The 23,976-nt window shown below is 31.8% G+C and overlaps 2 protein-coding genes across 2 annotated transcripts; one reads left to right on the top strand and one right to left on the bottom strand.

Moving 5' to 3' along the window:
- Positions 1-99: 99 nt before the first annotated feature.
- LOC145556822 (putative receptor-like protein kinase At1g80640) lies at positions 100-4,499 on the bottom strand. Its single transcript, XM_081618470.1, has 10 exons — positions 4,152-4,499; positions 3,576-3,749; positions 3,187-3,440; positions 2,940-3,072; positions 2,517-2,580; positions 2,330-2,426; positions 2,087-2,189; positions 1,187-1,305; positions 1,020-1,109; positions 100-652 (listed from the first exon to the last, which is right to left on the bottom strand). Exons 1-10 carry the CDS (start codon positions 4,297-4,299, stop codon positions 476-478), a joined length of 1,359 nt encoding a protein of 452 aa, XP_081474596.1. The 5' UTR covers positions 4,300-4,499; the 3' UTR covers positions 100-475.
- A 10,247-nt stretch (positions 4,500-14,746) lies between these two features.
- Positions 14,747-15,190, top strand: LOC145555539 (uncharacterized). Its single transcript, XM_081617273.1, has one exon. The coding sequence runs from the start codon at positions 14,747-14,749 to the stop codon at positions 15,188-15,190; it is 444 nt and encodes a 147-aa protein (XP_081473399.1).
- Positions 15,191-23,976: the final 8,786 nt, after the last annotated feature.

The following is a 23,976-nucleotide window of genomic DNA, read 5'->3' as shown; positions in this document are numbered from 1 at the left end:
TGGGTTTATTGTCAATTACTCCGTATTTATTATGAAAATTCAGTTAATACTACCCGAGTCATCTTTCATATAGGGGGACTAATCGGTATCAAATCAGGAAAATCAAGTTATCGGTATTGAGATACATTTAAGGTTTGGATCCGCCTTTATTGTGTTGGGTTAGTTTGTATGAATTTCAAGATGTAGGCCAACTCTGAAAGTAATTACATGAGCAGAACATGTATAATATACTGCATTTTCTATTCACAAATGCAACAGATTCATCTTTATGTGTGACAATTTACAAACTTGGTTGCTAAACCAAGACACAATCTGAGTTTAACAATGACTTAAATAAAGAGATATGGCGGGTAACTCAAAGGAAGCGAAGAGGAGGAGAAAAACTTGATGATATAGGAAGATAAGCAGGAGAGGTCGGACTCTAACAGTAGCGCAGTTCAAAATTGTGAGGCGAATATAGAAGTTCTTTAACCTCCTAAGCTGTCTGTTGCTCCATACATGTTTCTGAGGCCCTTGTATTAGCGCGTTGGTTAATTCTTAGAGTACCTCCAAGCTCAACTGGAACGAGCGGAACAAGTGAATGCATAACATCGATAATCAATGGACGGTAACTTGGTTCTGGCTGCACGCATAAGACAGCCACAGCAGCTACCTACAAAATTGCAGGAGAAACTGTTTTCTTAGCAAGTTTAAGCATGGATCTATAGGGACAGATTAATTGTCCTGCGGATTATTTGTCAACTAGTCAAGCATTACATTTTCTGTTTCCCCTAAAATACTAATGGTAGATTATTGTTGTACGTATCTTTCAAAGCTTCTTCACTGAAATCAAATAATAGAGACTATGATAAACCAAATATTACAAAGACTATTTGGTTCACTTTCTATCCTTAATTTTGACTATGACCTTCACTTAACAAGTACAGAGTACTTTTCTTAATGAAAATTTTAAAGAATCAAATTCAGATTGTTGGGGCCTACAATAAATAATGAAGTAAAAGGGAAGTATGGAAATTTACTTGGTACAAATGCTTAGGATCCATGGTGTCTCTGATAACGGGATCCACGATGTTTGGAAGCTTTGATCTGTCTGTCAATTGAGGCATTGCCTGCAATAGATTGAACTTCAGACTTTAAAACCTTATCACTCAATATATTAGCACGCCTTAGAGCACATTATACATACCCATGTCACAATGGATTGGCATTGAGACGGTGAAAGTTTTTCTACAGGCTTTCTCCCAAGGAGAAGCTCTAAAAGCACCACTCCAAATGCATAAACATCACTTTTATCAGTCAATTTACCTGGAAACATACAAAACCCCTAGATTAATCATATATTCAAAAACAAACTGCTATAGCCTCAGTTGTCAGTCAAATTGTCAGATAATTAGAGTAAACAAATTATCGTCTTTAACAGCATTGTTCTTTTCACCAAAATTCACCTTATGACTTATTATAACTTATCCTATACTAAACAACTTTAGTGGTAAAATAAACTTGGAGAAAGGAACAAAACCGAAACATGGCAAACTGATTCCTATAATGCTTACACACTAAGTGATTCTTTTTAACCAAGTGCAATCTAGGCCACAAAAATCATTTGAATTCGTAAAGTACGATTCCTTCATAACTTTAGTATTCAAGCTAGAGAATTCAACATAGAGGTCTAGAATATTCTGGTTTCTAAAGTTTCTGTGTTGCTGACAATTAATATAGTGGACCGAGGTAATCTCAGTCCAGCAAGAATATGACCGCAAAGAGATCAGCTAATAAACCATGTAAATGTTTTTTGTAAGAACAGATTACATAGCATTATTGACCCACCTGCTATTCAGCAGCATAACATGTGCACCCATATGCAATTGAAATTAAATATAAATCACAAAAGTACTGTTCATATACACCTACTTAGATCATATTATTCTAAGAGTTTATTAAACAAAGCAACTTAACAACCCGACAAAGCCATTAAAATGCATCTCTAATTCTCGATGAAAGAAATATACTGTTAGACAAAAGCTAAGCAGCCAGATTGGAGAATTTACAGTTTACTATGCATGCTGAGCAGGCTTAGTTGACTTACCATCTAAAAGGTACTCGGGTGCCACGTACCCTAAGGTGCCTGAGAGCTTGATATTGTTCTTGATATGAGGTCCATTGGTGATAGCAAAACCAAAATCCGAAAGCTACCAAAGATCGAGTAAATGGGGTGAGGTCGGATAAAGCAACATCAGTGAATCATTAAAATGCTTAGAAGTTCAAACTAACGATAATTTAATACTCAATTGATTATATAATAATCAATAAACAAATATAAGGTATTAACCTTGGCATTAAGCTCGGCATCCAGAAGGATATTAGATGATTTCAGATCTCTATGAATGACTGGAGGGTTACAGTGCTCATGTAGATATTCTAGCCCTCTGGATCAAGACATACAAATTTGTCGTCATGCGATTAAAAAACCAAAGTTTAACACAAGTGAATGTATCTATATTGTTTTAAAATGTCACCTTGCAATATCAAGAGCAATCTTCATTCGGATATGCCAAGTTAAAGAAGATCCTCGAGAAACACCTAGAGCATTGATCGAATACAAATATTAGGTTCTCCATCCTATCATCCTATAATACTTTTAGTTTAGAGTTTTGACAGTTGACACTATAATCTCATATAGTCATACGACTGATATGAGTTATGCCACTCGGACTCTGCATTTCACCTCAAGAGGATGCTTGGATCCTTGACAATCTAACAAGGGTATGGACACTTCCCACTTCATTCTGGACCAAAAACATGGAATTTTTTCTTAAAGCAACCAAGTCTGATACTAGATTTACAGACTGACAGTACACATACCCTTGTTAGACATAAGTACCCAAGTCTGAGTAACATAACATATGACTATATGAGTGTTCTGAGTTCTGAAATATTACCGTGCAACTGAGTTTCTAGGCATCCATTTTCCATAAGTTCATACACAAGAAATCTTGTGTCACCATGTATGCAACAGCCCAAAAGAGTTATGATGTTCTGATGCCGAATTTTACTTAACAACGCAATCTCATTCTGCAATTACAATTGTGTAATTAAAACCCAACATAGGAATATACAATTAGAACAATTGCAAATTCATCATCTTAAACAAAAAATGCAAGCTTAGAAACAACAAATTGATAGTACCTCAAATTCTTTTTCGGCTTCTTGTACACCCACATTGATTTTCTTCACAGCAACATAACAATCACCATCAAGCTTAGCTTTATACACACATCCAAAACCACCCACACCCAATACATTATTTTCGTCGAAATTTCCGGTGGCAGCCTCTAGCATCTTATACTCCATATTAGAGACACAACCTCCTAATTTGCTACTCATTTTCAATGAATTCAAGCTACCCTTTGATTGATTGAACGAAAATCGATTGACGAAATCTTCATTATTTGAATGAATTGAATCCCACCAATGTAAACAACATACACAAGAATAACTGTCAGTCCATATTCATAGAAAATATCAAGATCTTATTATAAAAGGTAAATTTGTAGTCCAAAAAAAATCAAATTTACCTGATTTTCTATCATGCTTCTTTCTGGGTTTATTGCCATAATTCCTCTTATAAAAAATCCACAAACAAAACAAAGATAACATAACAACACCAACTGAAGCACAAGCAACAATTAGGGCTACTTTCAATCTAGTATTTGAATTCATCTTTGTATTTCCACCACCCACTTCAATTCCTGTTCATCAAATCAAATAAATTAACATCCAAACTAATTAAATTGCAATTAAAGAATATATATCCAACATGAATTGCAAAATTTGGGATCAAAATTGCTAAATTAGCAAAACTCCCACTTCACAATTAAATAAATAAAAACAGATGATTTATGATAGCTACATGGGAGCAAGAAAGATAATGTTAATTATAACCTACATTAATATGAAGATAAAATCTTGCAATAATAATATAGTGCGAAAATTAAATTTAATGTTATGGGTCATAACTGTTCTAGGGATTTTATTTTTAATTTTTTTTGAATTTTTGAAGTGGCCCCCTCAAAATTGAAGACAATTAAATTGTAATTAAGCTCAAATCAGTACTAATGATGGTGAAAAGTAGATTACTTTAAGTACATTACCTGGAGGAAATTCCGCCAATGAAGGTGAAATTGGAGAACTTAGAGGTGAAAACAGGGGAGATGAAACAGCGGAAATTGTTCTTGCTTCAATGTATGAATTTTGATGTTGGAGAAAAGCAAACAAAAAAATAATAACAATTTTGCTCATTTTTTGTCCACTTTTTCAATAAATTCCAAAAAAATTGCAAATGTTGTTTCTCACAAAATAATTAAAAGAAGGAAGAAGACATAAACAAGAAGTAGTTAGAAATTGCCCTGTTTTTTGGTTTAATGGAGCTTGTAATAAATCTTCACTTCACATTTTTCTTGCTTTCACTCTCACTCTCTTCTGTCTCTCTCTCATTCCTATAAAACCATAGCCTTGAAAAAATAAAATATCAAAAATGATTTTTAAAAATAAAAATAAAAGTGGTAGCAGTTATTTATTTATTTTTTTTTTTTTTCAAAGTATGCAAGTCATGGATATTTTACATAGTCTGTCTCTGTCAATAGTGAGCTTTTTGATTTGCTTTTTCTCATATAAAGTTATTTTAATTATAGCATTGTCATTTCCTCTACTTCTTCAACATTGATTACTGCTCCTGCTAAAACAACAACAACAACAAAGTTTTAATTCCAAAATCCAAAATAATTAAGTAAACAACAACAAAGTTTTAAATGGAATTAATTCCAAGATCCAAAGTGATTTGGGGCTGATAACAACAACAAAGTTTTAATTTCAATGTTTAAAATGATTTGTGCACTATTAACATAGATTGAAATAAATAAAACTAGGGTTGTTCATCGGTCCAAAACTGGACCGAACTGATGACCGAAAATTAAATTTCATTAACTGAAGGGCGAACTGATTAAGCTGAGATTGGACCTGCACCGAACCGAAAGAATCGATCCAATACTCAAACCGGACTACTTTGGACCGATTTAAGAATTTAAAAAAAAAAAAAAAACTAAATTTATAATTATATTAACTCATACAATTAAAGTTTTCAAAGCTTATTAAGATAATCTTAATTATTATTTAAGGTTTTATGCATAATTTTAAGCAAAAAAATCGGTCCGATTCAAGATCGGTTTTATAGGATTTTGGACCATATTGGAAAATTAAATTCCAAGATTCCAAGACCGGACCGGTAATTTGGTCGCGTCCAGTCCATTTTTCTGTACGAACCAAATTTTGAACACCCCTAATGGTAATAAATAAATAAAATTTATATTCTAATTTTTAATCCAAGTTTATTTTTTAAATAATTATTTTTTTTCCCAAAAGTATAATTTAAGGTTACATAGTATAATCACAAAATCGTCTACTCCATTTTATTTTGCATTACATATGCACTGTAAGGCTTGTTTGGTACTGGCTTTTGAATAAGTTATAGTGGTTTGACCAAGTCAAATAAGCATTTGACAATGTTTTTATATGTAATAGCTATATATCTATCCGCTATTACAACAACTAATAGCTACCTCCACAGCAATACTTTGTCAAACACACCAAAATTTCAATATTAAATTATTCTACCTAAAACTTAAATTATTGTGCTTTGATAAGTGAACATTCCAACGAAAAGATTACACATACAGTTATAAAAATTTGATATCAGACAAAAAATAAAAGGGAAAGAAAAAACTCCATATCCAAGGCATCAATCTTGTTGCGAGTATTGTTTGGTAAATAAATTTAAGTGAAAACTTCCACAATCGTGCTAAATTAGAATTGAAGTCTTTGCCTTTGTAGTACATACTTGTATCTTGTGTGTTCCTATTAATTTAGAATTAATTTGTTTCGTTTAAAGTGTAAGCTATGATTTGCTGAGTTCTTAAATTGGTGCATAATTAGCGATTAGCATAATACAACCATGTGGGTAGTTGCTTATAATGGATACTTCCAAAGAAAGTAGTTTTCTCTTTTATTCAACTTTTAATTATTTATGGGAAGGCAGCCTCTTTTTTTACATTGTTGTTCCCCCACTTCTTTTTCTTTCTTTATTTATGTGATGTGCTTATATTGCTGTGGTCTGGTTCCTTTTCCAAAACACAATTACACAAAAAGCTTTCGAAAGATATGCAAACTCTATTTCAGATTAAAGAATACTCTATTAATGATAATGAACCGTGGAATTTGATAATTAGCAAGTTGTAGGCTATGTACTAGTGTATAACCGGATAACCGAATACGTTCAAAACTAGTTGTTACCGAGTATATTTTTTGGGCTTCTTTAATTTGATTGTCTCATCCGAGTTATAAAATACTTTTGCTAGGATATTGGCTCTCCGATTATGTTAATCAAATTCAATATTGTGGACTTTGTGGTCATATAGATAAATAAAAAACAAACAAATTTGTGGAATGAATAATAAATATATCAACCAATTTTATTTTTTTTCTTGACAATATAAATATCAATTGTGAAAAATCATTAACACAATTCCCAATTTCTTTTTATAGGCCAGATTGAATTGAATCTTGAAACATAACATGATAATTGAAAAGACCCAATAATAAGACAATAATTTGCATTCTATTTTATAGCATTACATTTGCATCAAATGTCCAAATCAACCTTACTCAAAAATACTGGTTTTATTGCCTTAGACTAATTACATTTGTGCTCCAGCTAGATAAGCTGGATTCGGAAATATAGAATTAACAGCCCCAAATTAATTAGGTAAGGTAGATAGCTAAGTGGGGTCCACTGTCCCCAACATATCTTACTGTTGTCAATATTGTCATCCAATTATGATCACAAACTCGGCACGTCAGATCACAATATATGATCTACCTCGTCATGCATGGATGCATGCATGTATAAATGACGTCCACCGGCCTTTTTCTTTTCAACTTTTTTTTTTTTAATTTTTGGTTACAAAAATTGATTATTATTGTTATTATTAGAGACTTAGAGTTATTATTAATTGGCAATAATAAGTGGGTGTATATTTTTCTTAGAAGAGTATTTATTTATCCCACATGAAAATAGTAGGACATTTTCTAACTTGATATGAGCATGCATAAGTGCATGACCTAAGAATATATTGTATGTCTAAGTTAAAGTGGAAATTGAAATTGACTGAGGAGCGTATGCGTTAATGTAAAAAAGATAACATGGTTTGATTGATACTTATAAATCTTCTTCTAAATTAAAATACATAAAGTTAATTACCCCATTGTTCAAGTCTAAAATATTGGAGTTGCTTTGACTATATATTTATTTTTGAATTAGGTCGCGTCTAGAGTCATAGTACTATAGTAGAGTTTAATTTATTACTTAATGCCTACTCCACTTACTTAAGCATATCCTTTTCAAATAACACGTTTGAGCGTCCCTCGTTGATAAAGGAAGTGATCGAGAGTTAGTTTCTTGGCTTATACTTGTATATATTATTATTTCCATATATATGGTTTGGCTAGAGGTGATTATCGGGCGGGTTGGGCCGAGTTCTAACTGGGCCGAAACTAAAAAAACTAAGTCCACTTCTTGGGGCGGGTCAATTCAATCTTCGGGCCGGATTTTTTCTGCCCAAACTCGCCCAAATTGGTCGGGCTTTTTCATGCTGAGCCTAAAAATTCAATTAAAGGTCTGTTCTTATTTACTAAATTGAACTAAGCTGAATTAAATTGTTTATAAGAGAAGGAATAAGAACTTAACTAAACTAAAATTAAGTTGAAGAGAACATGTCCTAAATATACATAAAAAATGCATTCCCAAACCCGACCAAAAAAATAAATTTTCGGGCCTAAAAATTCTACCCAATATTAGGTCGGGCTAACTCTGATCACCTCTAGGTTTGGCCAAAATGGAACTTCCTTTTAACTTTTATGCAATACAATGAACTCTCTTTGATGATGGTTAGTGCAGCCCAGGTCCATACTCAACAAGATTATAATTTTTGCCGATACAATGACAAATTTAGCATACCACACTACGGTTCACAGTTCACACATTACACAAGGGCCAAGTCAAGTCTAAGACACGCGGGCTGTACGTAGTGCTGATAGCGAACAAGCTTACAAGCCCAGGCCCCAGGGTAGCCTTTGTGGGCTATTAAGTAGTATTGGCATGAGGGATTGATGAAGTACATATGGATATGGTTGGGGCGATTCACGATTGTATGATGAGTCCCGTACGTGCGTGTCTCACCATTTTTATAAGAGTGTAATTAAACTGGAAAGGCTCCAAATAATAATGGACCACCCCAACTAATAATCCAATTTGAATGAACAAATAGTAAAACAATTACGAGTACATACTATTTGCAGCTATATCATACTCATACCACCGACGAAAAACCACAAAGTCTACAATCAACATCAACAGTTTTTATCCAAAAGAAATAAAGCAATCCAACTTTCTTTTTTTTCTTCATGATTAAACCCTTTATTTGTGATTAGACAGCTAAAATCAACACATTTTGATGTAATTTGTAGGGACATCTTCCATTATCTTTTTCTTGTTCTTTTTTGTACGTAAAACAAAATCTTGTCTACTTGCAACAAAATACTCCTAGCCACTATATGTGAACACTCAACAGTATAAAAATATTAATCCTTCCTTTTTTTTCATATTGATTTTGTACATTTATCTCGAATCTCATATTGTATTACTAAGCAGTATAAAAAATTGACATTCTTAAAGCACTTATTGAAACAATCAATAATCAGGGATTGTATATAATTTACAAGTAGATCACAACATTTTTATAGTAGCAAATCTCCAAGTAAAAACATCAGGAAGAATGGACTAATGGAGGGAGTAAAAGTGAACTGGCAATTCAATCTTCCTAAAACATCCTATCCTTTTCTAATTAAGTCAAATCGAAATTAACTAAATGCAAATACACAATGCAAAAAATAATACTATAAATAATAAAAATAAAAAATAAAAAATCATTATTTAAGTTTACAAAACGTACTATGATTAACAATTAAACACAATTGTTTAAACAAGGGTATGATTTGTTTACCTTTTCTTTTATTTATTACGGGAAAAATTAATTCAAATAAACTCTACAAAGTAATAAGATAAATTTAGGGGAAAAAAATAAATTTAAAGATTGACAGGGGCTAATCTAGTGGATGTCTTCATGAATCCCGTGATTAATACGGAGTAGCAAAGTTTTGAAATTTTTAAAAAGATTCGAATGAAGTGTTATTGATTGTTGCAGACTTGCAGAAGCCCAAAGAATTTATGGGCCTTGTTAATGGACTTTTATTTTAAGGACCTTTTGTATGGGCACATTGAAATTAAGGTCCAAATAGAAAACAAGATTTGTCAATGGCTTATTGACAAACCAAGTCAACCCGCGTTTTATTTACGAGTCAACAAGTTTAAGTAGTCCAATGAAACTTTTCTAGGACAACAAAGACGAAATTCTTAGAATGAAAACAGAATTATTGAATAAATTTTTGGTCAGATAATTAATTAATATGGAGAATCAATTACACAAGGCTTTGTCAACCCACTAAACTAGCTATATTCGCCAAAAGGAGGGAAAAAAAAAAGTATTCTGTTCAAAGGTTGAACCACCTCGAGATTAAAAGAAATGTGTTTTTATTTATTTATTTTTATTAGAGAGCCACAACGGCAGAGGTGTGATTAAAAGAAATGATAAGTTATACATATTTTGTTAACTATGTTCAAATATAAGGTTTATTGGTTCTTTTATTATTGGTTGTAACTAATTGGTGGTGATTGGGACTACACTTGGTAGGGAGGACTCGTGTTCGATCCCCTGCAACAACAATCGGAAAGGGACTGGAACCTAACCACCCGCCGACCGAGAGTGTTGACTTTATAAAGATAAATGAAATTTTTAAGGACCAAACCTAGTATGTATGTGACTTAAGTTATTCGAGTTATAGCTTAGAGTGATTTGCGTGACGTGGTAAACTAACGAGTGCATGAATAACTAAGACTTTGTAAATGTGACAATAAATAAAAAATAAACACTAATATTCTAATCAAGAACGTTATTAGTTGGTTGCAGCCTAAATCAATTTTGGAATCCCCTTATATATTAAGTAATACTTCCCTTCATCCCATTAATATATATTGTGAATAGAATACACGCTTAGTGTATATCAAATTAAGGTGGTTATAATCTTTGGGTAGCTTTAATATTGATAGAATGTTAATGGATAAGTTTAACTTTTAATTATTTTAAGGAAATGTTACAACAAATATATAGTGTACATCTAATTCTTTAAAAGTTTATGTGGTTTTTACAAATAATGTCACAAATATGAAGATAATTATACAGTAATATGGACAATATGATCTTGCTTAGTTGCTTACACAAATATAAAGATAAAATTAGACATTAATATGGACAATATAATCTTGCTTATCAAATGTTAATTAAATGCAGTGGCGGACCCAGCCTTGGTCCTGCTAGGTCACGTGACCTAGCAAAAAAAAAAAAAAAAAAAAAAAAAAAAAAAAAAAAAAAAAACTTTTTTTTTTAAAAAAAAAAATAGCACCCATTTAAAAATAAGATATAAAGATTATTTTTGGTTATTATTTAACAATACAAACTTGTAGCATAGTAGTTGGAGGGATTGAGACAAAGCCCAATAAGCAAGGGCCTAGCCACTCAGGTCTTGAATTCGAGCAATATGCATCCTCCTCCTCCACCTCCACAAAATCATCCTTTATCACAAAATTCATCCACCTACGGTATGCGGTCGATGGGTGATGATCGATAGGTAACAATGACCCAACACCTTAAAAATCCTAGATCCGCCACTGATTAAATGTATTTTTTTATCATAAATTCATAACCAATTACCAAACGGACCGTCCAAGTTCATACAAGAAGGTATGACCGTATAAACCTTTCGTATGGTTGGTGTAATTGATTCATTACGAGCAAGCAGCCAAAGGAGAATAGTCAACCTTTCTCAACCCAACATTAACGCAATTTTTAATTAGTAGTATTTTATGTTTTTAATTCCAATCCTAAACAATAAAAGGCCAAAAAAAAAAAAAAGAAAAAAGAAAGAAAAAAAAAAGCTATCTTGTCATTGTCAACCTGTGAACATCAATCCAGTTATTAACTGACGCGTGTAGAACAAATCTACGGTTCTCATTCCCTCTCTCTCCTCATTTCCCAATTTTCCTTTTTTTAGGAAACAAACACGTCCCTTTCATTTCTCCCCTTCTTTTTACGATTATTTTTTTAATTTAGATTTTTTCATCAAAGAAAATAAATTTAATACAGTATGGGTCCCACACATGACGAACCCCTGTTTCCCACTAGTTCCAATAGATGGCAGTTTCGTAGTATTGGAGAAACCAGAAGGGTGAAATTGTAAATTTTTAGCAAGATTATTAATGGGAACCGTTTGATTGGCACCCACGTCAGATGGGCCTATGCCGGTTCGGTCTTATCCCCACACGCTATGTTCCCTACGCGCTTCTATTCACCGTTTGAATTACGGAGTACGGAGTATTATTTTAGAATTTGTTGATTAATTTTAATTAACCCATAATACATTGCTTACTCCTTAAAAGCTCCGATGCCATTGTGACCAACGCAATATATCCGGTGGCGTATCCAGGAATTCCGAACTGTGAGTTCGGAATCTTAAAAAACAAACGATGCTCATATATTAATTAAATATTCAATATATAAGTTCAAATTTTTTATTACAAATGGATAGATTAAACAGTTACAAAATAATAAATAAATAAAAAAACCCTACAAAAGCATTCTTCGAGTTTTATACTTTGAAAGCGTGCTAAAACATTACTACTTCTATAAATGATAAATCTATAATTATATTGCAAAAAATCAATATTACACGAAAAACAAAAATCCCAAGTCCCCAATAAACACAAATTTGACAATGTAAAATTTTTCTAATTATCAATTAAAAGACCAAGTTAAAATTTTAAATTCTAAGTTTCTAAATTCAATTTGTACGTCAACAATATATCAAAACTAATTAAACAAATCAATAATTAATCTAATTATCACTAATTTACAAACAAATAAAGATTTAAGAATTAAGAGGAGTAGAGAAATAAGAGGACTGTTGAAACTAATACGTACTAAAGGATAAAAACAATAATAATATTAAATAAGTATGAAGCAAATAAAATAAAGAACTCAATAATATTTCTTCATGCTTAATTCACCAAATACAAGAGCCTATAATGCCATGATTAAACTCACTAAATAAACTCATTAACTTCTAAGTTCATTTGACTCTCTAACTTAACAAAATGACTTGAGGGTGGCTGGTTTCGAACCCATGATCAAGAGGAGCCTCACTACACTATTAATCACTCCTTACCAATACGCTAGAGTTACATATTTGTATATTTACTTCACAAAAATTTGTTTTCAAAACTTATTATTTTTTTTCAAAAAATCTGGGGGTTCAATGAACCCCCCTAAATCCGCCCATGAATATATCCATGTCTTCAAATTAGGTCAAGACATTGAGGAGTATTGAGAATGGTGCTTCTGTTATAACTTACACATTGAGTTATGTTTACACCGTGTGAAGCTAGTGTGTACTTGTAACATTTAATGGATTGTTTTATGTGTCTGTCAATGCATTAGGAGTACGTGTGAACAATGTATTTGGATTGAAAATTATTAAGAGTTATTGGTAATGAAACTATAAATTAATTGAAAAGATAAAGGAATTTAAGGTTGGTCTATGGTCAAACAAAGTTGTACTTTCATTGTCGAACCCCATATTGTACTTATGTAAGATCTACTACAGAATACATTATAGAAGATGAAATTTTCAATAAACCTTGTATGCTTGACAGCTTGAGAAGCTACCCTCCTTGTTGTATGATGATTGCATACTATTTTTATGTCATATTATTTACAATAAAGTTGGGGTATTATATGTGAAACATAAACTCTTATACTCCTTGATAGCCAAAATTGTAAGTTTATGAGCTATCTGTAGGTAAAAAATTGATTGTCTAAGATATAATAAAAATAAAAAGTATATATAGAAAAATACAATTTTTTTTAATCCCTTAATCACATATGATCTTCATACAACATAAGGATATTCTTAAATGATTCCCAATCTAACAGAGGTAGTTGTTGCCCCCTCAATATATGCACGCAGCTCAGCAAGTGTGTTATGGGCTAAGCATAATAGCGCTGCCCGAGTATTATTGATATCAATGATAAATTACAATTCTCTTTTTAGCATTTATTCCTTACATAATAGAGAGAAAGAGGAATGTAATTTAGGGACGAAGGGAGTATTGATTATATTATTCATTGACCATAATAAAGTTATTACGAGACTATTAATATCAATTTTTGTGTTTTGATCATAATAACTTATGGTATTGGAAATAATTTAGAATAACTATATAATTCCTTCCATTTTTCTGATTAACTTCAACGGCAGTGTATACACAGTTATAGGGTAGCAATTAAAAATAATCAGCATAATTCATTATTCTACTTCATTCTAGTTCAATCAAAAGAGCAATGACACATACTTCCGTGTTTTAAGCATCACTTTTAAAATTGCAGACTTAAGACAATTTTTGGAGTATAGAGAAACGTGGAGAAAAAAATAAAAAAGGACTCATATGTTATGAGAGAAATAAAGAGAATTTATTGATTAAACAGGAAAGTGACACATCTAAATTTAAAAATTCTATACATCAAAAGCGGTACATTTAATAAAAGAAAAATGCTAACGAACGTCATGGGGGCGTTGGATAAACTAGTTATAAGTAGAAAGACTAAATTAAAATTAACATAAATTACACCAATCGACGCGTAATTTTGTCATGCTTTCCCAAATTAATACTACTTTAGGTAAGATTTTAAATGTTTATCCAACGTTCAAGGAGCGTTCGTTAGCAAAATCCTTAATATAAAACGGGGAAAGTAAATGTCTATCTTTTCTCTATTTATATGGTCAAAATAATAGGGTCATGTGGTAGAAGAGAAATAAAGATAACTTTAGTTTAAAAATAAAAGTAATGTAACTAATTTAAAATTACTTTCCTTTTTTAAAAAGTAATGCAACTAAACTAAAATAAAATAGAGAAAGTATTTCAAAAAAGAAGTATATTAAGGGCTTATATACAAAGCTTTTCTTTAATAAAAAAAAAAAATCTAATAGGATTACCTTTAATTGATTTGCAAATCAAGAAGACAAGCAAACAAATCCTAATTTAATCAAAACCTTTGTTTCCTTCCTTATAAAATACTCCAAAACGATGTGATTGATGACACATCCTCACCAATTAAAAATTCAATCCAACCAACCCGAACTCCCAAAAACACGCGCCTAATAAAAGCGCGTAACGAAACCTAATCCAAGTTGCCATTGAGGTATTGCCTCGCAATTCCCCTTTACCCCACCATTAGTCCATTACCCTTCCTCTTTGCCCTTCTATATATTCTCTCTCCTCCTTACTTCTTCCCCTCACATTTAAACCCTATCTTTTCTCTCTCCTCTTCTTCTTCTTCCTCTTTCGTGTACAGTTATCTTCTTCTGTATTTCCGCTGTTAAAAATTCATCAAACCCAAACACACAATTCATCTTCAACCAACAACCAATCAATTTCTAGATCCATCTATTTTCTCATAATTTTACGATGGAAGTAGCAACCCTTCAGCCGTATGATTGCCTCAAAAGACACCATAACCACCGCCGTCAACTCATATCTCCGGCGGCTAAACCTAACAACCTTAACTGTAACCCTAGATCTAACCGTAGAAGACGTAACTCGCCTCCTCCTTCGGGTAAACCCCAACAGGCCCGCCCCAAAAGCCCGCCCAGTTTAGGGCAGATCCGGATCTTGAAACGGGGTGAAGAAATCAGCCTTCCTCTACCTCATCCAGCGAAGAAATCCGAACCGGAGCTCCGGTCCTTTTCCGGCCCGGTTCTTGACGGGTTTTACGCCGGTTCAGCTTTTGTGACGTCACCACCTCCGAGCGAACTTCCTTTGCCGGCGTTCTTTACGAGGAGAAACTGCGGTGAAGCTCACAACCAAGAGATCGCGTGTGAGTTAAGGAGAGTTCTCAAGCTTCAATGTTGAAACAAGGAAAAAAAAGGAGTAAAGGGTAAATCTGGTATTTCATATGGTACAGAAGTTAAGGGGGTGTTTGGTTGAAGGAAAGTAAAAAAGTAAAGGTCGGAAGTTTAGGGAAGAAGTTTATAATAATCTTTAATTTGGAGTAAGTTTTAATTAATTAAATGGGTTCAGGTGTAGAAGAGAGGTTAAGCTTTTTTGCAGAAATAATCCGAGAAATTCCTCGTATTTTTTCCAGTAGGAAAATCGGATTTATTTGGGTGCAAAGGTTTAGCTTGTTTTTTTAGTAGTAAATAATGCTTTTAGGGTCACTAGTTTATTTTTATTATTAATTTGGGTATTTAATCTTTAGCATAATCTTTTACATATAGTTTTGTGGGATATGATTATATGTATAGGTTTGGGGTTCAAGAATCATACAGAGTATGTGGGTAGTTCAATTTGTTCAAGTTATTGTCTTTAATTTTTATGGGTTGTAATATTAATCAAGGTACCTCATGTAAGTTTGTTTTATTTTCAATCAAGAAAAAGTACTAGTGATTCATAGTCAAGAAATTTATGATTATTTTTCTTTTTAATTTATGCTATCAGATTCCGACTAATCTGGATTCAAATCGAGTTGTAAAACACTCAAAATTTCTAATTTCTTGATCGGTCAATATCCCTGTTAAAAGATTGAACAGCCAATTTAAGGTGGGTGGGTGGTAGTGGTTTGTTGGGTTAATTATTTTTCAGAAATTTTGTGGCTTAAAATTGACTTGATAACAGTTCATATGATGTTGATTGTGATTTTTTTTAATTTTTGTTTTTGTTCTTTGCTTTATTTTAATTTTTGTTTGTGTTCTTTGCTTTATTTAATTTTAGCTTTTCAATATCAATTGTTTCTAACTTTTAATTTAAAGAAAATCTTGCGGAATAGAATACAACTTTCTATAAAGAATAACATCATTATAAGCGTGTTGAATTGGTTCTAATTTTAAGTTTGAACTTTGTCCTTGTTCTTGTGATTTTATTAACGTGTTGAGTTATAATTCCAAGTGATTTTGTAAGCTTAAAATTGGCTCTTCAGTTAAGGGACTAGTTTGGTACTTTGGTGGTATGGACAGTACTGAATTTATTTATTCCTATATTCATCTTTTAATTAGAATAACCTTTGGGAATATTGATCATAGATTTACCATTTTTGTGATAAGAACTTAATTCAGATTTCAATATGATAAACAAACAAGAAATCAAATAAATTTTATGAAGATTGAATTTTGGAATTATCAAAGTTAATCCCATCCATTTAGGAATTAGGCTTCAATTGGAGTATTTATTCATTTTTTCCATAAATTAAAATGTAGAATCGATTGATTTATTATAATTTACTTTATATGATTAATTGATTAAAATTAAAAATGTGAGGGAGTAAAAATTTAATCTTTAAAGCTGAGGTGTAATAAATTGGATGGATAAGGATGTAGGTAATCAAACTCATAGAAATTTTACAATTGTCAAAAACAAGATGACCTTTCCTTTGGAGGAAGGGCAAGGTAAGCCAATTTAATAGCCGTTGTACCAAGTATGTGACTATTTCCTTGTACCGTATCTAACAAGATGGGAGAAGAGTTGTAGCAGCTGGTCAGAATTTAATGTTCAATCTTGTGGTAGCCATGGAATTAAGGACCTAGCTTTTTCATCATGCTCATTGTACAACTGGATATGTTGTACGTACACGATACACGGATACAACTGATTGTATTTGTACGAAATATATAAACTGTTAGCAAGATTTTACATGTTTTATTTAAGATGAAGTAAACTTCTCTTGAATTTACGAAATACTTCATAAATATTTTAGAACATATTTTTATCATTTGAACCCCACAACCCATGAACATCAATTTAGTACACAATATTCAATTTTTATCATGAAAATTGCCTAAAAGCAGACTCTCTTGCGCTGTTATTAAGAAGGCAAGATGGTAACCATCTATAGATTGACTTGTTGCATTTGCATACGTACTGAACATCAATGCAGCTTACACATTGTATACTACTCGTCGACACAAGCCAATATGGTTCAAGACCGTGTGCCCATTTGGCCTAGCGCTTATTGGCAAAGCATGTAGGTCTAAGCAGACCTTAAAATTGTCTAAGGAAGTTAACGGGAGCTCTCAATGCCATGAAATGATGGTTTTGCTCATAAAACAGAAAATGTTATGGTGGCAAATAATGACGGAAACAAAGTTTCATAATATATGCAGTGGGCTTTAGACTTAATTAAGGACTTTTATGAAAGTAATATCAAGCCCAACCACTCCTTTGAGGTACTCCATTAAGATGTTGTGGGCACCATTAAGCTAAACTTTGATCTATCAGTAATTAGTACTTGTATTAATATTTACATTTATTTTATTTATTAAGAAAAAGACACCTTATCACGGTTGGACCCAATTTTAATAGGTAGATGGATAGATGTGAGAATGTTACTCATAATCTATCCAATTGGTTGGTGGTAATCTTGGTACTCCTATATTGGACGGAGTCAAGCAAACAAATTGTTAGCTTTACTTATTTATTTCTAATATTCACATCCAACAAATGTTTTTCACATATTGAAATGAATAAATAAGACGACGTATTAGGAAAAAAAAAAAAACAAAAATTACCTTTAAAGTTGAGTTATATACATCTCAAATTTAATGGGCTATTGGGCCAAATTCAGGGCCTAGTTATGAAACAATTCAAGCCCAAGTACTAGTACAAACTTTTTTCAACGCAGTCCAATAACGTAGTGTGGACCATTACTAAAAAAAAATAGTTATAAGGAAAAAGTTAGGTCCAAAAAATGTTGGGTTAATAATACTCCGTATTAAGCACCTCCTTTATAAAATACGGTCCACAGCAGCCACCATTTTGGAAGTATGTCATTGTCTTCTGGATTCTGTGAATTGAAGACGTAAAACATACCCTAAAAAAAGAAATAAAGCATTTTTTCAAATTCAATGATATTTCTGTGGGTGCTACTCCACTAATTTTTGCCTTTTTTCTTTACGTGTTGATACTTATAACCCTTGAGCCACTTTTTATCACTTCTTCTGCGTTCGGTTGGATCCAAATATGTAAAATTAATTCCATTTTTGAAGCTAGTTTATACTCCAATATTTGTTAAAAATATGTTGTATCGTTAATTCCTTATGTTTTACGAGTAATTTAAAATTAATCTTAAGGATGCTTTTAGTGATACTTGAATTGAATAATTTAGGGATGTACTCATGTACTGTGTATTTGTTTTTGTTTTTAAAATTAATCTAATACGAAGTAAAACGTTAGTTACATTAACCATGAGTAAACTATGTCCTTTTGGATTTGTCTCAATATTAAATTCACATTATAATTTCTAATCATATGTAACTAAAATAATGTTATGTATTTAAAGATTTAGTCAAACACTTTTCGTCTTTCAAGACCTCTCCCAATTCTATTTCAATTTATTAAATATTGATTAGAGCTAGCTACTACGGACTAAATTGTTTTTAGGCCATTAAAATATGGATAAGCTTGACTTGTATGGTATGAGTCAAAGTACCAAACCCATCCCCCTTAAAACAAGAAAAAGGAAAAAGAAAATACCACTATACAAGTGTACTTGTTATTTTGTACTCCATATTAGCCATGTTGGTCAATCAATTTTGGAGACATGTATATACATTCATACATTGGAAATGCGACATTATATTATAGAGATCTAGGAGATGTTGATAATATCAAAATACCAGTATAAACTCATGCAAGTTACGGAAAGGTTTTTTTTTTCTAAAAAAAATGCAAATACTACGAGTACATTAATAGAGTCTCATTAATTAAGTACCTCAACACAATTACTCTCTGATCATGCCATAATAAACTCCTGAGTATCATAATAAGTATGGCATCAAGTCTCATGACTCAAAATCAAGTCCTATTATAATATCCTACCAAAATGGAAGCATATAAATTGAGCACAAGGAAGATTATATTTGAGCAAGTGCAATGCTTGTATTATTTTCAACAATGTGTTGTACTTCCTACCTCAGGAATAACATGTGTTTGGTGTTACTACTTATCATATCACTGTTTTGATGATTTTCATAATTATAATTATTTAGGTACCTTAGCTAATTCATGCATGTTTACTAGGTATATCAGTATATGATAATCAAACTACATGTATAAAATTGTGACCTTTATTTAAGTACTTTGCAATAAGGGGTTGGGATGTTGATTATTGGTTGGAAGTCCGAAATCTCCAAAATTTCTCAAAAAGCGTGAATATTAGCCTTCAATTTTGGAATTTTTTTATTTTTTTTTCACCTGAAAATATATTTCCGAAATGTTTACCATGATCCCTAATACCCTCCAGGAGTCCAATTGGCTGGATGGAAGTATGGAACCATCCAATTTGCCTTTAAATGACCAATTTACCGGTTTACAACTTGTATCGATTTCATTAACTCAAGCTTACCACAAACATTTATGACAACATATAATGATCATATATGGATCCAAACGGCATTATATGACCCCGAGATGTATGCCAAAAAATCTCAATGATTTTCGACACTAGGCCCCGATACATTCGAAATTTCTCAAAAAGCAAGGATATTAGCCTCAATTTTGGAATTTTTTTATATTTTTTTCGCCCGAATATAAAAATTGCCGAAATGTTTACCATGGTCCCTAATATTCGCCAGGAGTCCAATTGGGTGGGTGGAAGCATCTAATTTGGCTTTAAACGACCAATATACCGATTTACAACTTGCACCAATTTCATTAACTCAAGCCTACCACGAACATTTATGACAACAAATAATGATCATATATGAATCCAAACGACATTATATGACCCCGAGATATATCCCCTAGAATTTCAAGAATTTTCGACACCCGACCCCGAAACCTCCAAATTTTCTAAAAAAACGTGGATATTAGTCTTCAATTTTGGAATTTTTTGACTTTTTTTTACCCGGTTATAAAAATTGCCGAAATGTTAACCATGGTCCTTAATACCCTCTGGGAGTAACCATGGTCCTTAATACCCTCTGGGAGTCCAATTGGGTGGTTGGAACCATCCAATTTGCTTTTAAACGACCAATTTACCGATTTACAACTTGCACCGATTTCAGTCATTCAAGCCTACAACGAACATTTATGACAACATATAACGATCATATATGGTTCCAAATGGCATTATATGACCTCCAGGGTGTATCTCCTAAAATATCAAGCTTTTCGGACACGTGGCCCCGAAACCTCAAAATTTTCTCAAAATGCGTGGATATTAGCCTTTAATTTTGGAATTTTTTACTTTTTTCACCCGGAAATAAAAATTTCCGAAATGTTTATCATGGTTCCTAATACCCTTCGAGAGTACAATTAGGTGGGTGAAACCATCCAATTTGCCTTTAAACAGCTAATTTACCGGTTTACAACTTGCAACGATTTCATTAACTCAAACCTACCACGAACATTTATGACATTATATAATGATCATTTATGATTCCAAACGGCATTATATGACCCCGAGATGTATCCCCTAAAATATCATTTCTTTTCGACACCGGCCCGAAACCTTCAAATTTTTTTTTTAAAAAACATGGATATTAGCCTTTAATTTAAGAATTTTTTGACTTTTTTTTCACACGGATATTCTTTCTAAATAAGTTTCTTTAAAAGGTCAAATAAAATAGGTTAGATAATTTTCGTATGCACACAACAATGCTTATTTAAATAAAAAAAAAAAAAAAAATTAACTAGCCAAAATAGGTTCAACTTTTTAAGTTTATAAAATTCAATTAAGTTAAATTGAAACAAAATAAGTTGAATCAGACCGAGCCTTAATTAGTTTATGCACATAAACAAGGCTTATTTAAATAAAAATAAAATTAACTAGCCAAAATAGGTTCAACTTTTAAAGTTTATACAATTCAAATAAGTTTAACTGAATCAAAATAATAAGTTGAATCAAACAGGGCCTTAATTAGTTATATAAAGGGCATTGTTCTCTTTGGGCTCATAATTTATGTTCTTTTGCAACGAACTTATGTATCTACGCATATTATTATTAGGTGAGAGGCGAGCAATATATACCTTTTGTCATTACATGTTTAATTGGCACTTGGGGCAAATAAGCTAAGACCCTATTTTTTGAGCTTCTAGATAGAGCAGAATTGAAGTTAGCTTAACAGAGCAGAGCAAATATTAGCAAAAAGAACAAATTTCAGCACAGTAGAACATAACTTCCAACACATTGCAGATCATAATAGATTTCAGCTGAACAAAGCAAGGCAGAGCAGAGCAAAACATGCATAACAACTCAAAAGATTGACTGAACTGAGTTGAACTAAACTAAACTTATTGGAGCTGAACTGAATATCTTATGAGATAAGGAAATTAATATAAAAACTGAACTGAAAATAAGTTGAAGAGAATATGTCGTAAGTTAATCTCCAGCCTTAAGTTAACTCGAGCTTCAATTTCTATATTTTGTACTAGATTATACTTGGAACATATATTTACTCAGAAATGCATGCAAGTCCATTTGAGTTTTACTTATTTTGCATTTACAACAAATCTAAGTCCATTTGCATGGCAAAAAGAAAATTCATTTATTTCAAATTATAAATTTCTATAAAATAAATGCCATTAATTTACTTTTTCCATCCCTTAAAGTCCCCAGCTATAACTCCGTTCTCCGTATTATTGTATTTGCTGTTATAATACATCATCATGGACCGTATTGTTTGACGCTCATTTGTTTCACGTTTAGTACACACAAGTCATTGCCAAAGACTATTCAACTTTTAGTCAAGATTCTTCAAGATTAAAAAGGTAAATATTTATCATAGACCTATAAATAATTAATACTCCTATTAATAATAATACTAACAATAAAGAAAAAGATCTTACCCAAAAAAAGAAAAATTCTAAAGAGAAAGAAGGTGATAAAAACTGATGCAAACACACTTTCTTTTGTTGCATTTAACTGCTCTTTTTGCTTTATAGCTTACTAAAGAATGAAAAAAGGAATGAGTATGGGTTTTACAGGGAAATATTAGACAAATCTGTTCTTTGTACTTTACACTATTTGCTTCACTTGATTTAGATTTAAATTTTTAGTGTAAGGTTAATTAGGATCCAATTTTTAAAGTTTTCATCCGGGCATTTGAGTAGTTTTCCTTTTACCATGCAATCGATTAATCATGTTTCATTTTAGGTTTTGAAATTAGAGATATTTAAAAATTGGTTATATTTTTGTAATGGTTTGACCCCTTCAGCAATCAAGTGTAGTTTTTGTTTGCCCTTGTTTTGAAGTGGTGTCACCCCTTTCAATTTTGTAGCCAAGTTATTACTTAGCTATGTATCTTATTATATGTAACAAATGAATATTTTATATTTCGCCTCACAAATTATATATACCCCTTAGTAACATAATACGTACTTTGTAAGAAACGGAAGTTGAGAATCGATCCCAAAATCTCTTTAGATCAGGAGGGAAACTCTAACTACTTGAGCATATCCCTCACTCTCAGTAGTATTTAGATACGTAGTAATAAGATATAAAACAGAGGGAAAGAGTTTCATCCTAAAATGATCGATAGGTGATCGATGAATTGGTCGGTCATACTTGTATGTTGGTACAGTTTTTTTTTTAACAAATAATGCTAAGACACCTATTTTTTATTTTTATTTTTTAAAATTACTACACACTTTTTTTTTTGACAGATATTTTATGGAACTCTTATATTTGAATAAGATATCCACTAATTACCTAAGATCTATAATTATAATACCAATGATATTTTTCGGCTATCATAAAATCAGTACTCGTATAATAATAACTTTTCAAGTATCCAATGTCCGAAACTTTTCGATTCAAAATAAATACTGAATCAGATATCCTAAGGGCTTGTTTGGAATCGTTTTTTGTTTTCAGTTTTTTGCATTTTTGAAAACTAAAACCAAAAACATGAAACAAGAAAAAGGTGTTTCCACTTTTTGGTTGTCAGTTTTTAAAATTATTATGATTTTAATACGTTTAACTAATTTTTTATTCATTATGTGATATATCATATAATTTAAAAAAACAAAAACCAAAAAACAAAAAACCACAATAATGCCAAACGAACCCTAAATTATTAAATCCAGATTTTGGAATAATCTTACATACAAATAAACAACTAAGGTTATTTTGATACTACTATAACTAGTTTTAAAAACGTTATCTATGGTATAATTGGCACAAGGAGTAGTTGGCAAGTTTGGGAAGTTTAGAATTTAAACAAAGTACAGTGCATAAAGTACTGTAGTGACTAGTGAGTTTAAGTTTGAAATGTGAAATGGAACCATATTTTTTGATATGATTATCATTTCTCAACAATTTTGACAGGTCAGCCTTTGATGATGAATGCATCCACCCCACGCCTAACATTTTCGTCTCCCTTATTGGGCCATTCCCACTATACGGCTATACCATCAATACCCATACCCGATTCCAATCAAATTACCCGAATACCCGAAACCAAACCCTAAAACATTTTTAAAACCACTGAAAAAAAAGTAAACGGAAGAAAAATATAGAAATTGAAGTGAAACCAAAAAAACCACTGGGTATAAATAATGTCACTTGCCACGTATATATCCTTAATGGACCCCACTTCTCATTGAACCCACATAAAGAGAGAGTCAGCCACTCTCAGACCTACTCACCCCCTTATAAAATAAACATAAAATTATCGGTCTAAAATAAGGTTAGGATTGTAGTTTGT

Source organism: Chenopodium album, chromosome 8 (assembly GCF_948465745.1).
Source record: "Chenopodium album chromosome 8, dcCheAlbu1.1, whole genome shotgun sequence".
Classification (NCBI taxonomy): domain Eukaryota; kingdom Viridiplantae; phylum Streptophyta; class Magnoliopsida; order Caryophyllales; family Amaranthaceae; genus Chenopodium; species Chenopodium album.
The sequence above is the reverse complement of the archived record's forward strand: the minus strand, read 5'-3'. Positions and strand labels throughout refer to the sequence as shown.